Below are 16,503 nucleotides of genomic sequence, written 5' to 3'. Positions count from 1 at the left end.
TCCCCATGACTCTTCAGGAACTCTGGCCTGAGTGAATAGAAAGCTCCTCTGACCTAATGGACTGAAGTGAGATGTCTTGATCATTTTAAGGGAGGTGACTGATGATGACCACAAAGTCACCTCCTTAGGTGGTCGTTGCTTCACTAGAGCAAAAGAGCTTGCTTTTCACAGTAGGCTCTTTGACTGACTATGATTCTGTGTTGCTTGTTAAGTTGCTCTTGTGGTGTCCCTCCTTTGACTCACTTGGAACTTCTGAAGTTTCTCTTGGATCTGCTTCACTGTTTGCTGGAACTGGTGCATCATTGCTGTTAACTGGTTCTCTTCCTTCCTAAGTGAAGAGATGGCTGAAGCCCAGAATCTGCTACTTCATGTGTTGACAGTTCCAGTACTGGAATTATGCAGAAGCCTGCTGAAGTTAAACCCTGGTAGCTACATTGTGCTGCATGGCAGTTATTGGGTGGGGGGAGGGAGGAAATCACCTTTTTTGGGACTGGGCTCTTTTTTTTCCTGCCACTTACTTATTATGGAGAGCTATATGCACTGTAACAGGAAATCACAGATAAATAGAAAAGGAATTTTTTCCATATTTGATCACTGTCATATTTGAGAGATTCTGTACATTGATAAATCCCTTATATTTCCGAAAGTAGGATTTATTCCCTCTGGGATTGACTTTTAATTTTCCCTTTTTTTTTTTTTTTTTTTTGGAAGAATGCTTTATTGATTGAGAACGCCTGCTACTTTGAAGAGCTTGGATTTTTTTAAAAGTTCCCTGGTAGCAATAGCATATAAAAAGGCAAGATCAATTAATATAGATCACTCTAACAGCTACATCTAATTTTAAAGATTGGTAAATCACTAAAATAGTGCAAGTGTCAGAATATAATAAAGAAGCTGCCATTTAGGAAGCTGCCATTTTGACAGCTTTATGAAGCAGATTATTGAAAGCAAAATCAAGTCTCTCTCAGAAAAATTGAACAAAGTTTCAAAGTTGTTTTTAAGGTACCCATAGTGTCATGTCTGTGTTACTTTGATATAGCATAAAATCACTCTAGAATGCTTATAGCATCCAGTTTGTGTCTCAGTATCTGAAAAGTGTGGTTACCACAGCTGTTATATGTGCTGTTGATACTCTTAATAGAAATGGAAGGGGTCCACAAATGGGAACAGGAATAGTTCAGTGGCTCAAGGATATTAATTACCCAAAATAAGGTAAACAAATAGATGGTACACCAGAAAAGAGGAAGCAAATGTAGCAATTTCATTGATGCAACATTCTGAAGTGATCATAGATAGTATATATGAAGCATGGCAATGAGATAATTTTCTTCCCTTTTCCTAGTGTTTAAGTTAAATAGGGGTCAAGTACAAAAGAAGGGGTTCACTTACATAGGATCTCCTGTAGTTCATAGGCATTTTGCCTGAGAAAGGACTGTGCGATGGGATCTATAGGATGAAAATAACCCTGGTTCAGACTACTGTTATAAGGTATGCTCTGTACTGCTTGAGCCCTGAACTGTGATTGTGACAGGGGTGCAGTTGCTACAAGAATGGAGTTGGGACTTGTGCAGTGTCTTTAACAAGCCAACACAAAGGGAGGGAGGTTTGGGAACAAGGTAGGAAGGAAGTATGGGATCAATGACTATGCAAATCCAATGGCACTAGTGCTTGCAGTGGTGGCTGCTGTTCCAGTATCAGTGCTGGAGTAGTGACCATGGAGGGGCTGTGTTATAGCCTACAAATCTCTCTCTGGGATGGGAGTTGGATTCCATCCGGCCTCTGCCCTAATTTAGTGTGTTACACACATCAGAGTAATTGGGAATTGGATAATTGTCACCCAAAGAAACTAGCTAATAGGTCAAATAAGTCACAACAGGAAGCAGTAAAACAGCTTAATCCCATGTGTTGGAACCAGCTGAGATGGAAATATCTGTAACACTCCTTTGAAATTTTTTTGGCCACAAAATCTGACCAGAGAGTAACTCCTCTTTGTCCCTACCAGTTGTCATGCTGCTTCTTGTTGACAGCTTCCATTTGCCCTTCCCTAATTCCTCTTCCACTGTCATCTCCTCTCCACTTCACACTCCACCTGCTCAGCTCTTCCTCAATTTCCAGTTGCTCAAGGACTCGCCTTTCTCTCTGACTCCATTCCCAAATTAAACAAAGTAAATTTGGAATTAAGAGGTTAATGTCAATAGGTTTAATTAAGTGGTGGTGTCTCTGGAGGGAAAATTATTGTAGTAATGCTCTTCTTAAATCAAAGAGATTAATATAGGTTGGATTTTTTAGCGCAGAAGGAGGTCAGCAAAGCCAATATAGAACACATTGCCCTTACATCTCATCATCTTTGTAGAATTTAAACTAAAACATTTAACAGTATATTGGGCCTAATTCTGCAGTACCTCACACACATTTAATCATCACTTACACCAGTTCTAGCTGGGTGGAGAACAGCAATAAATTACAGTGGTAGCATTTCAGAAACATTTGACACAATTGTAAATAACTATGGAATGTGCAAGACAGTGAAGAATCAGGTTAATTAGGTTTTGGAAAATACAATTTCATTGTCCTTTTATATAGTTTGTGTTTTGATTTGCAAATATAAAATTATAACATGGATTAGTGTAGTGTGAGAGTACATAAGAATGGCCATACTGGGTCAGACCAAAGGTCCATCTAGCCCAGTATCCTGTCATCCGACAGTGGCCAATGCGAGGTGCCCCGGAGGGAATGAACCAGAGGCTAGGGACACCATTCCTGCCCATCCTGGCTAATAGCTATTGATGGGACCTATCCTCCATGAATTTATCTAAGTTCTTTTTTGAACCCTGTTGTAGTCTTGGCCTTCACAACATCCTCTGGCAAGGCGTTACACAGGTTGACTGTGTGTTGTGTGAAAAAATATTTCCTTTTGTTTGTTTTAAACCTGCTGCCTATTAATTTCATTTGGTGACCCCTAGTTCTTGTGTTATGAGAAGGAGTAAATAATACTTCCTTATTTGCTTTCTCCACACAAGTCATGATTGTATAGACCTCTATCATATACCCCCTTAGTCGTCTTTTTTCCAAACTGAATAGTCCCAGTCTTATTAATCTCTCCTCGTATGGCAGATGCTCCATACCCCTAATCATTTTTTGTTGCCCTCTTCTGAACCATTTCCAATTCCAATATATCTTTTTTGAGATGGGGCAACCACATCTACACGCAGTATTCAAGATGTGGGCGTACCATGGATTTATATAGAGGAAATATGATATTTTCTGTCTTACTATCTATCCCTTTCTTAATGATTACCAACATCCTGTTCGCTTTTTTGACTGCTGCTGCACATTGAGTGGATGTTTTCAGAGAACTATTCACAATGACTCCAAGATTTTTCTTGAGTCGTTACAGCTAATTTCATTTTATATGTATAGTTGGGATTATGTTTTCCAATGTGCAGTATTTTGCATTTATCAACATTGAATTTCATCTGCCATTTTGTTGCCCAGTCACCCAATTTTGAGAGATCCTTTTGTAGTCTTCGCAGTCTGCCTGGGACTTAACTATCTTGAGTAGTTTTGTATCATCTGCAAATTTGCCACTCACTGTTTACCCCTTTTTCCAGATCATTTATGAATATGTTGAATAGGACTGGGCCCAGTACAGACCTCTGGGGGACACCACTATTTACCTCTCTCCACTCTGAAAACTGACCATTTATTCCTACCCTTTGTTTCCTATCTTTTAACCAGTTACCCATCCATGAGAGGACCTTCCCTCTTATCCCATGACTGCTTACTTTGCTTAATAGCCTTTGGTGAGGAACCTTGTCGAAGGCTTTCTGAAAATCCCAAATGCACTGTATCCACTGGTTCCCCCTTGTCCACATGCTTGTTGGCCCCCTCGCAGAATTCTAGTAGATTGGTGAGGCATGATTTCCCTTTACAAAAACCATGTTGACTATTCCCCAACAAATTATGTTAATCTCTGTGTCTGACAGTTTTGTTCTTTACTATCGTTTCAACCAGTTTGCCCAGTACTGAAGTTAGGCTTACTGGCCTGTAATTGCAGGGATCAACTCGTGACGCCAATTTTTAAAAAGGGCTCCAATTAGCTATCCTCCAGTCATTTGGTACAGAAGCTGATTTAAATGATATGTTACAGACTATAGTTAGTAGTCCTGCAATTTCACATTTGAGTTCTTCAGAACTCTTGGGTGAATACATTCTGGTTCTGGTGACCTATTAGTGTTTAGTTTATCAATTTCTTCCAAAACCCTCTAATGACATCTCAATCTGGAACAGTTCCTCAGATTTATCACCTAAAAAGAATGGCTCAGGTTTGGGAATCTCCCTCACATCGTCATCTGTGAAGACCGATACAAAGAATTCATTTAGTTTCTCCGCAACGGCCTTATCATCCTTGAGTGCTCCTTTAGCATCTCAGTTGTCCAGTGGCCCCACTGGTTGTTTAGCAGGCTTCCTGCTTCTGATGTATTTAAATTTTTTTTTTTTTTTGCTATTACATACGTATGTCTCTAAAGTGTAGGCAGAGGTGAGCAGGTGGATGGGAAAAATCAGAGGTGGCCTGAAAGCAGAGATGACAGAAGAGACAGACTGATCAGGTCATAGAGCAGAACACAAAAGGGCAAAAGCAGTGAGATTGACCCGCCATTTTAACTTTTTTAACTTTGTATTGTGTTTTTATTTTAGTTCTTATCTTTTATACCTTCTCAACTGCCAACCATCTCAAAAATTTTAATATTTAAAATTCAATACAATGATCTTTTCAATCATTACACTGTAGACCAGGTTAGAAAGAGATGGAGGAGATGCCCTGAATTAAAAATATTTAAAATCAACATTTGTAACTGCTGCTTTTTTCAGTTCTTTTTATTTTATCTTTTAATGAGACACACCTAAATAGATTTAAAATCAGATTTAACTTTTGTTCTTTTTAATCTGTTACGTAATTAGTCATTCTGGCAGACATTTTAAAATTGCCCAGGGCATTTAATTGTGATGAAAAGCTGTTTAAATCTGATATAGTGAATGGCCTGCATCTGGAGAAAAAATTATAGAAAGTCACTTAAAATACAACAATGCCATTTATAATGGACTTTTGCTGGTGACTCAGTGGTTCCCAGGGAATTATAATCTTGGCACAATTGATTTGAAATAGAACATATGAATAGGTGTTTATTGCTCACATATAATACAGTTGACAATGAAGTCATTTGAGACAGGTTAACAGCTATACATTCTTCTTATAGGCGGAGCTTTAGTGCCACCTATAGTTAAGGTTTCCTGATACTTCTTATATTATATTATTATTATTATTATATTATATTACTTATTATATAGCATTATAAGAGCCAGTTTTCAGTTTCTCATAACTTTTACCAAACTTTAACCATTTGGCCTAAAATTGTCTATGGTAGGTATTTGCCTCAGGCTGAATTTTTGTGTGTGCAGAAAGTTTCAGCTAAAATAGTTAAACTGTTTTTAAGAACAAGATTAGGGGAAAATGCTTTTTTTTTTTTTTTTTTTTTTGGCCTGTGTTAACAAAAATTTTACAGCCACTTCACTGAGAAGTTCTAGCACCTCCAAGCTTTGGTGCAGGGCTTTGAAGTTTGTTACGGGGGTGCACTGGTGCCAAGGTTAAGCCTTTTCTTGTCCTCATGAAAATTTGTCCAAGTTTGGACAAGTTATGAGCCTGTGAAAAATAGTAGTAAGCACATGCCCAGTAGAGGCTTCTTAGATTTTTAGCAGCTAAATTCCCTGAAGATTCTGTCTGCACTAGGCATGCTCCAGCCTGGGATTTAGAAGGATTTTCCTGCAATCACAGCTCTGGGCTGCTGTGCGCCATGCTGAGTTTGGGTTCAGGCACCTGTACTGAGAGCCTGTTGGGCGCCAAGCAGCATGGAAGAAAAAGCTGCCTGATTGGACTGCAAGGGGGTCAAGATCTGAACCTAAGGGGAGGAGGAGAGGAGACTTGGACAAGGACCCTGGGGGAGCAGGGAAGAGACTGGGACTGGAGCCTGATGGGTGGGGGAGAGAGAAATTGGGACTGGAAGTTGGGGTGTTTGGGAAGCCTGGAACTGGCTGGACCAAGAGACTGGGACAAGGGGGTGGGTTAATGAGATTGTCAATGAGGAGCCTGGGGAGGGAGATAGGGACATAGTCAGTGGGAACAGAGAAAGAGGTTGGGGACACGGAAGGTGACTGTAGGCTAAAATGGTGGGGGGAAACAGATCTAATGAGGAACTGGCGGGGGATTGGACTGGGACTAGTTGGACAAGGAGCTGGTGGGGTGGGAACTGAGAACAGTTAGGCAAGGAGACTGGGACTTGGAGCAGTGAGGAAATTGGGATGGGAAGTCCAGAGGGGGAGTCTAAGACTTGCTGGGCAAGGAGACTGAGACTGGAATGAGAGGCCTGAGGAGTGGAGATTGGGACTGGCTGGGTAGAACTGGTGAGAAATTTTCTGACTAATGAGACATCAGTTTGCTGAAGCAAAATGTTTAGTCTAATCTGTTAGAGATTTGACAAAACTTTAGTTGAAACACAGTCAGGTTTCCATGGTGAACCTCTCTGTTTCAGGTTCCATGTTTCTGGCAGGTTCCCTGCTCTGTGGCAGCTGCCCTAGGAACCTCTGCTGGAGCTGAAACTCCCAATGTTGCTAGGCTCTGTGGCAGGGAGTCATGGGGCTGTCAGATCTGCTCACTCCACAGAAGTAGCCCGGGTCATACTGGTTGGAGCTGGGACTCTAGGCTGTTAGTTTCTCTGGTCTGCAGCAAGGAGGTTGCTAGGGCTCTGTATGATAGCTCAAGCCATGGTTCTCAGGACTTCCAGGGTCCTCCCTGCAGTGCTGGGAGCTTGGGAGTCCTAGGACTGGCTTCCAGGGCCCCCGGGTCTGGAGCAGGCATGCCATGCACACTGTCCTAGCCCTCCCTCCCCGCCCCCCAAGTGGGCAGCCTGTAGGCACAGGAGTCTTGAATCCATGGGGTTCCCTGACCGTGGGGCTCAAGCAAGGAGTCTAGCAGCCCGGAGAGCCACAGCTCCAGCCAGGGCTACCCAGAGCTGGCAGGCTCCCTGGCACTGAGTGTTGAATTGAAATTGACATTCTTGTCAATTTGACAGCTCCTATTCACCCAATAGCAGTTGTGAAACTGACAAAAATATCAAATCAGGAACACCATATTTTGATATTTCTGAAATAGTTTTCAGGGATCTCCAGTTCGCTGAGAATTTTCAGTAAATTTGCTTTTGTTCCTAGTCAGAATGAAGGCAAATTAGAAAATACCAAAATTTCTAGCAAACGGAAATCCCTGAATTTTGGCCAGATGTATGGGCAGATGCAGAGAATGGGACCAGGACAAAGAGCCAAGGTGGAGAAGAGACAGGATAAGGACAGATGGGGCCAAAGGGGTCATGCTAGAGAAATGGAGAAAAGTATCATTTCCCAGCAGAGCACACTCCCATCCAAAACCTGGAATGGGACCCAGGATTCTGGAGTCTTACCATTCCTATGCTGTCAGCAAATATCTGTGGAACCGAGTAGCAACATGTCCCTCTATAGTGCTGGTCCACATATAGAATAACAACCTAGTATTGCTATCAGTTATTCCCATAGTGCAAGTGACAGAAGTCTGTGGTGCCTGTTCCAATCCTGACGACTCATGTGAAAGTCAGTGTTTGTTTTTAAAAAACTGTACAACACTACACACACAAAGTTGCATTAGAAGCATGTTAAATAAAATAAATAAATTAATGGAGATATCCTATCTCCTAGAACTGGAAGGGACCTTGATAGGTCATTGAGTCCAGCCCCCTGCCTTCACTACCAGGACCAAGTACTGATTTTGCCCCAGATCCCTAAGTGGCCCCCTCAAGGATTGAACTCACAACCCTGGGTTTAGCAGGCCAATGCTCAAACCACTGAGCTATCCCCCCCCCAGGTTGCAAAGTCAAACACTGAAAAGTTAGGAAATGCCAGAATGAAGGTTTTTTGTGCAACTTTAATTTGGCCCTCTTGTGCACTGTTTTTCCCACAGGACTCCTGTCTCATTCAGTGCACAGAATGGATCGTACTCAATTAATGACAGCTGTTTAATAATTTGTTTTCTTCTAATTTCCTCATGGGTTTTAATGGGTCTCAGCACTGTAGCATGTGAGTGTTTCACAAACAATTTATCTTAGTTGTGCTTTGTTGAGGATGGGTAGCTACAAGATAAGTTGTTCCTCAACTTTTTACATAGCATTTTGCCCCATTTCCACATGTTGACCACAGATGACGTGGTTTAGACTTTGATTATAACTCTGCACACTTTGACATCAATTTTGTAGGATTAGAGGAAAAATGACTATACTGCACTTTACTCCATTTTTTGTCAATGCCAAGTTAAAATGGAGGCTGTCATACCAAGATCTGATTAACTGGCTACATTGGAATGCTGAGACACCAGTCATGGAACTTGGCAGATAGCACATTACATGTCATCATGAAATCCTCCACCTATCCGCAATCTCTGCTGTACTTCCCTCCCCACAAAAATCTGTGGAATTTTGGAATCCTCACTTCTTGTGGATTTATGTAAAAATCCAAATAATGTATTCATTCCATCCTTTGAGAGTTCAGATTGGTTGGATCAAAATTTTAAAACAAATTGAAAGAAGCTTTATAGGTTGACATTAGTCCCAATTTCTTTCTGATACATGTATTACATGTGAGGATTAGAACCATGTTGCTTTAATTTAACATTTTTACTATGTTAACTAATAACTTTATATCCATCTTTCTACTGATATTTTCAATTTATTTTTGTTTTTAAGTTAGCAAAACATCAACTAAAGGGCAAATTGCAGCTGGGGAATGCATACACAAATCCAGTGAAATCAATAGAGTTGCACCTATTTACACCAGCAAGGAATTTAGCTTGAACTATTAAACTGCATTTCTTCAAATTGGTTTTTAGAATGTAGCTAAATCTGACATGTTGTGTAGAGCAGATTTTTTAAATATTTGTGGTAATTCATGTTAAGTGGATTAAAACTTTTTTTTTTTTTTTTTTTTTTTATAGCAACTTGAATTAGTGGAACCAAGTGGGTGGATTCATGTTCCTTTAACTGATTCTCATAAGAAGCCTATTCGCACATTTATGATTCAGATTGCTGTTTTAGCCAATCATCAGAATGGAAGAGACACTCACATGAGACAAATTAAAGTGTACACCCCAGTGGAAGAAAGCTCTATTGGTAAATTTCCTAGATGTACAACAATTGATTTCATGATGTATCGCTCTATAAGATGAATCTTCTTATGAAGAAACAATAAAAGTGATTTTGTTATCAGTTTTGTTTCAAATATCTTTTCCTGTTAAAAAAGTGACAGGACTTATTCTTGTGGAATTGTGTCTCTATATACTTTAACTTTTTTGTGTGTAACTTTAACCTGTTTTAGTTGCGCTGTTTTTTTATTTCTAATCTGCTTTCGATAGTCACATTTTCTGTTAATTGTATTTACAAAGGCTGTAGGAAGTTTTTAGATTTTCAAAACATGTATAAAAGAACTTTCTCTTTGCTTTGCTACGAAATGGATAACTGTGGTTCACATAACATGTATATTCTTTTTTTCCAGGTGGTTTCTCCATTTGTTGATAATGCATTAGAATACTTCATGGCATGACTGCATATTTTGGTTGGGTCAGTCCAAAAAAGCTGTGTTTTAATTAGGTGTATTTTTAATGAATTATTACTACTGTATTTTTTTCTGGGTACGGGATGTTCATTCTTTTAAGAGGGTTCTTTATGTCTTTGAAATGACTCCACTGTGGTATTGTGCATGTCTTGTTTCTGGTGAGAAATGTATTTAACTGGGTTTTTATTCTAATAGGTCTCGATGTAGGTTTCATTTTTCTGTATAACTGAAAAAGAATTGAAATCTAGAAGGAAAGTGAATATTTCTAACTGTATTTTATATTGTCCTGTCATTACAGATATAATGTAACCATTACATCATTCTAATGTAACAATAGACATGCCAGGAATGCACAGGCAACATTCCTTAGCATTGCTTCCTGGCACCCTTTGAAGTCCCATGGATCACATAAAATAGTAAGAATTCAAATAAAAATCTGTATACATCTGAGCAATGTTATACTTAAGTTATGGAGTTTCTTAGAAGAAAAAAGATAAGCCATTTTGAAATAAAAACCACCACAAGGCAAACAAGAAACTTGTGCATGGCCTATTTATAACTAATGGAAGCACGTAATCTTATTTTTTAATGGGTTTTTGCATTCTTATTGTTCAGTGGTTACACTGTGATTAAAAAAAGCGAGACCAGAAAACTAACAATCTTCCTTTTAAAATCTGATATATATGGGTGGAATTTTGAAAAGCAGTCATCATTTATCCAACTCTGTCCACCCCTCCAAAAAAACCAGAACACACTGGTAAATTCCTATTGATTGCAATGGGAGCAAAATTAGGACAAAAGATTTGAAAATCACACTGCAAATAATTAAAATTGGGAAGCATAATTAAAACATGGGCAAGGCCATGTGAGAAGAGGCTAAGAAAACATGGGTGAAGACTAGAGGAAGGGCAGAGGAGGAAAAGAAGGCACAGGACTGACGGGAGCAGGGAGGTTAAAAAAAAAAAAGGAGGCTCAGAAATGTAACACTGAGATCAGTTTTATGTAACTGTATTTACATTAAATAATGTGCTACCATAAACGTGCAAATTCATCTCTGGTTGAACTCTACTGCCTTTAGTGCAGTAACATTAGGAATGAATTTTCCCCGTTACGGACCTGATCCCAAGCCCACTAGAATCAGTCGAAAGATACTCATTGATTTCAGTGGGTTTTGGATTAGACCTAAGATCTATAATTCCACTTGTGGGTTCTGATTTTCCTAGAATATCTTGACAAAATTATAGCTTTTTGTATGGAGGGAAGCTCAGTATTCTTGTTAATAACTGTTTTTCCCTTTTGCTATTGTCTTATACAAAATACATTTTCTTTTCTGAGAGCAATAACTCCCAAAGGTTAGTGTGGGACTCAAAGTAGGGCTTTTATGTGCTTTATGTTACTGCAAACATGTACTATGGATTTTGGTGCTAACTGCTATGAGGAGTCCTTTTGATTTCATGCTTCATATAGTAGGTGTTCGCAGGAGATGGCCGTTTTAAAATATGCAGTCCCTTACGTAGGGATACTTCCTTCTTCTGTGACATGTCTAGCTCTTTACTCAACAAATAATGATAGGCAAGAGGCATGTGTGTTGAAAACCAAAATAATCTAATATCCCAAAGGATGACATGGACAGTAATTTAGAAACCCCAGTCCTGAATTCAGGCTACTATTCCTACTAAAGAACCCAGCTGGTGTTCACAACCATCAGTCCTGTCATTTATTTAGTAGTAGATTGGATGCAAACCATGGACAAGAAAAGAAAATAATTATTATTGACGTCAGGAGAAAACTGGATTTGGCCAAAGATAAAACTCCCATTAATTTCAGTGGTAGGTAGATGAGGTACTATTATCATTCACCAAGTTTCAGCCAGTGACATAGATTACATTTAGTGTCAAATACTTGCTCTACACCCCTATTCAGTTCTGTTAATCAAAGATGCCAAATAACATACTGTGGGATGCAACATACTTTTTTTTTCTTTCCATTTTCTTATTCTACAGATTACTTTTTCTCTCATATATTAGGCAAACTCATCCAGTTATTTTATTAACAATAACAGCTAATTAATAGTTGTCAAGAGAAAGGTATATATTTATTTAAAATGCACTGCCCTTAAAATATTTCATAAACTCTTGAAAAAAATTATGGAAAATAAATTAGAGTGCACAATGCATCCTTGCTATGTGCTATAAAGCCACCCTTCTTGGCCTCACAGCTCCATTAAAGGTAATCATGAACCCGTGTTCTGCAACACTTACAGTTCTTTAGCTTCAGGGAACTTCCTTTGCAGCATTCTGCAGTGTATTAGAGTCATACAAAGTTATGTTTTATTATGTACATCAGTAATATTACTCTTTCCCCACTGTCTTAATTCCCATTCAAAAAGGGACAAATCCTGAAAATCAGAACTGACTGTATAAATCATCCCCATGGGTTGTAGAGCAACTTCATGGCTGCAAAAGTGAGCATTGTGATGAGCCTGGATGAGATATGGGTGAGATTTTTTCAAAGGTGCCTAAGTGAACTAGGAACACAAATTCCAGTGAAACTCAATGGGACTTGTGCTCCTAACTAGCACACTTTTGAAAATCACACCCTTCTGGCTTTAGGCTGCAGAAGCTTGTATTCCTGCTCAACAGAGGGCAGTGGCCAGTAGACTCTGTAGTATCAAATCTAACCAGCCCAGTCCTGTTTCATATGCTCTTGCATTGCCACAGCCAGACATGTCCTTGGAGCTGCAGAGGGTAAGCCATGGTTCCATAACACATAGGTAGCAGGATTTACCCCCACAATGGAAAACTTTTATTCATGCAACAGTGGAATGCGGCATCAGCCTTGGTGTCTTAGCCAGAGTCCAACTTTGTTGATTATCCTGCCACCCTTTGTACCTTTTGCAGGTTCAGTTGGATGTAATATCCTTTGATACCTGTGCTAAACTGTAATGTTAAATTTCACTCTTTGCACTGGCTGCACTTACATGGTGGTGGTTTGTGTAATTCTCTGTGTAAAGTTTATACAATACTTTAGTAGAAGTTTGAGGTGATCTGGGATCTATAGGCTGAAAGCCCTTGTATAGATGCAAGAATATTATGATTATAAATTACAAATATTTTTTTCTTGCTCTTTGATATGCAGCATCAGGGCAAACAAATGCAAATGACTATTCTAAACCCTTCTTATAAGGTCAGTACATGTTTAAATCTTTAATGTATTATAGTTAATGTAAGCATACTGACTTGCTGCAGATTGGCTTCTGAGGAAACTGGCTTCCAAACAGAGGGGTCTGTTGTGGTGTTTTGATTGGTACTGGATTGGTTTTATTTATCTTAGGTCCCCAAGTGTCTTCCTACTGGGTGCCCCTTTATTTATTTTGAAATAAACACAAACCGCCGTTCTGTTCTGTAGATATGAAAATGGCAAGGTTTGATAGGGTACACGTGTAATTTTTTTTTTCTTTTTTCATAACCAACCATCCAAAAAGGCATCAACAGTCTCATGTTCTCGGACAAACCTAATTAGGATGTTAGGAGCACACAATAGGTATTGAGCAATATTAGAAATTGTTTCTACAGTTTTTTATGTTGCCTACTAATGAATTTGAATTTGTATAATTGGGTAAAAACTAATAATAGGGATAACATTTTTTTACTCCAGACACTCATCTGTGCTGTAGGCATAAGTATCATGCCTCTTAGTTGTCTTCTGTGACCTTTCATTGAAAAAACTGGAATACAGAATTGCATCAACAAAGGGAGAAAGTCAACAACTGGCTGTGTTTTCCTTACAAGGCGATATTGGACATTTTAAACAGAATTGATAATGGGAGATAATTTGCTAGCTCAAAATATTATTTCTTATTTAATTTTGTGGACAAATATACTTCACCAACAGGCTGGTCAATAAACCGCTTCTCCTGCTGTGTGTTGTTTGTTACTTTAAAATGACCAACAACATAAACATTTACAGAACTTACTGTGTGGTGTATTCTAGAAGTAATGATACTACACTGTAAACCATAATATTGTTAGATCAGTGTTTGGCTTACTATAGCTGAAAACCTCCAAAACAAACAGCATGCCCAAAAGTTCAGATGATGAAATATAGTGATCGTTGGTCTTAAATAACTTTGGTACTTGGGAGATGGAGGGTTATAAAAAGACCAAAAAACTCACAAAGGTGTATCCTACAAAGAACAGTGCAGAACACTTACACAGAACACTCCTGTCTGTGCCTTCTCTCCCTACCCCAGCAGCTATGGTTGGGAGCCAGGGCTGGTGCTGGAGCCACGATCGGGGCTGGGGCTGGAGCCGCAGCAAGCCTGGGAGCCAGGCAGAGAGGCCAGGGCTGCGGCTGGGAGCAGGTTTGGGGCTGGGAGTGGAGCCATGGGTCCGAGGCTGGGGCCGTAGTTGGAGGCGGGGTGGGGATGCAGCTGGGGGTAGAGCGGGGCTGGGTGGTGCTCCATCCCTGCCGCCCGTGGTGGCTGGCCCGGGCCCTCACCATCTCCCCCCAAATGTTCCTCCATGCCCCGCTAGGGTGGCGCACCCCACAGTTTTGGGACCACTGTTTTATAGGTTTATGGAGAGCCAATTTTACGGAGTGAGGCTACTCAAACATTGATAGCATCTTTATAAAAGTGATGTGTCTAACAATGAATTGTGCTAAATATTCCATCTAACATTCAATAATGGGCTAATATTCTACACTAAGTCATTCTTGACTAATTTATGCTTTTCTCTAATATTTTAAGCAATATTTTATAGGTGTATCCCCACATATCAAGCTTTGGTTGCTTTCTTATAGTCAGTCATTTTGATTAGGGAGCAGACATCTTGGTTCAACAGTAACATTTCTTTCTATACCGATGATCATTTAGTAGTCTGACTAGCTATCTCGCAAGTGGCATTGTGAATGTTTCGCACAAATGCATTGTATCTCCATATTTAGGTTTCTTATATTCAGCTCCAATCACAAAGCCTTCCCTGTAGGCCCATAAATAACCCCAAACTGTTTTTACAGGCCTTTGCTATAAAGCCAGATATCCTCTTTACACTGGCACTCCTCTCCAACTGGAGACCAAGATTTTAACAGATGATTTCCTGTTATTACTGTAGCAGTATCAAAATCTGATCACTTACCAAGTAGCATGCTGTCCAAGAAACTGAAGCAAGGAGTTCAGCCAGCTGTTTGTTTTTCAAGTGTTATAACATTTTTAAAGAATCATATGTTAAGTAGATGCCCAGAGTAATACTGTCAGGGACAGGAGGTGGAGGCAGGAGGCCACCTGTGTTGCATGATGATCTATTGCAGCCCAGTCAGAGCATCTGATATTCTGTCGTCCCCGGTGATTAATATATATGAGTAGAAAGTGGAGGGAAGGATCTGTACTGATTCATTTGTAAAAGGTGAACAAACTGCTCTTTAGTTTGTTGATTTGTTAATGAAACAATATAGAAAAAATGGTGAAGTCAAACAAGATAAAACCCCATCTATAAACATGTTTTGCTTTTTAAAAAATACTGTCTAGTAATTTGCTACATGTGGACCTTATTAAAGCCCACTGAAATCAATGGAAAAACAGATTGTATTCACTGGGCTTTGGATCAGGCCCTTCAGCTTCATAGAGTGAACATACATTTTTATTTGTGTTTCATTCATTTTTTTGCCATAAACTTTGTCTGGTTTTTCAAATATGGTTGCATTCGTGGCTGGGAAACGTAGTTTTAGATACATTAAGTAGGCCTCATAGTTCTGCTGTAAATTTCATGTTGACCACACAAAATTAGATTGATGCTTCACATCTAAAGAAATAATGATTTTTAAAAACATGTTATTTTGTGCTAGTGCAGTTTCTTCATGTACAATGAGAGAGTGATCAGAGATTCCATTATGGCTGAAAAGCTGGAAATTTTCTATCTGAGGCAAGGTATCAAAAACAAATCCTGAAATTAAGGTTAGGTTACAGTATTCTAAGCAGTTTACAGAATCGCTAAGGAGTGTTGGTGGGAGTTATGTTTTTTGATGATGCCATTCTTCAGACTAAACTGTAACAAAGGTATGGCTTTTTTGTAATTTTAGCTGGAGTCTTGTATTTTATTTCTTATTGAAAGCAGGAAACAGTTAAAAAAATTAAAAACAAAGTGAACAAAAATAATTGCAGTTAATAGAGCAAATGGAAAAACCATTGGGAGCGGTAGGGGATACTTTACATATACTCTAATAAATTTTGTATGCCAGTCATCACCTTGACCACTGTTCCTGTATCTGTTACTCCTTTCCTTCACCCTTCACTTAGCTTTCGTCATCTCAGAATTTATATTGGTCAGGACAGATATTGTATCGGGAAAGAAGTGAGCACATTTTGGGTACTATTGTAAGATAAATAATATAAGATTGGAAATTTAAGGTAACACTGGAAGGAAAGACATAAGCTTCAGCTGTCCTAAGAAATCATTAGCCTAAGTCCTAAGAATCTCTTGAATTCAAATGAAAAGGAGCCCTTAATTAATTTAATGCCTATTTTGAAATATCCTAAAAGTTAAAACTAGAGCTGGCCAAAACTAGGGATTTCCAATTGATGGGAATTTTAATAATTCAAACTTTTTCATTACAATTTGGAATTAAACCAATTTTTTAAAAATAAAAATTGTTTTGGAAACATAGACACATGGAAATCAGTTCCCCAGAACCATGGCAACAGCTGACTGACATTCTTGTCAGTTTCACTGCTGCTATGCAGATGCAGGTGTGAAACTGACGAATGTTTGGTTACAAAGTAGCAGCTGTGTTAGTCTGTGTCCCCAAAAAGAACAGGAGTAG

At 39.1% G+C, this 16,503-nt stretch overlaps 1 protein-coding gene across 9 annotated transcripts in view; it reads left to right on the top strand.

The window, feature by feature from the left end:
• ANAPC10 (anaphase promoting complex subunit 10) overlaps window positions 1–13,390 on the top strand; it is a 72,052-nt gene extending 58,662 nt beyond the window's left edge. For 5 of the 9 annotated variants that reach the window (XM_065404895.1, XM_065404899.1, XM_065404898.1 and 2 more), the window contains one exon: window positions 9,068–10,607. In XM_065404895.1, coding sequence (XP_065260967.1) covers window positions 9,068–9,298 — 231 coding nt within the window. In that variant the 3' untranslated portion in view covers window positions 9,299–10,607. Of the gene's footprint in view, window positions 1–9,067; window positions 10,608–12,822; window positions 12,871–13,168; window positions 13,216–13,341 lie in introns of those variants that run through there. The other 4 variants (XR_010561437.1, XR_010561438.1, XM_065404903.1 and 1 more) reach the window with 4 other exon arrangements.
• The last annotated feature ends 3,113 nt before the right edge of the window (window positions 13,391–16,503 follow it).

Source organism: Emys orbicularis, chromosome 5 (assembly GCF_028017835.1).
Source record: "Emys orbicularis isolate rEmyOrb1 chromosome 5, rEmyOrb1.hap1, whole genome shotgun sequence".
Lineage (NCBI taxonomy): Eukaryota > Metazoa > Chordata > Testudines > Emydidae > Emys > Emys orbicularis.
The sequence above is the reverse complement of the archived record's forward strand: the minus strand, read 5'-3'. Positions and strand labels throughout refer to the sequence as shown.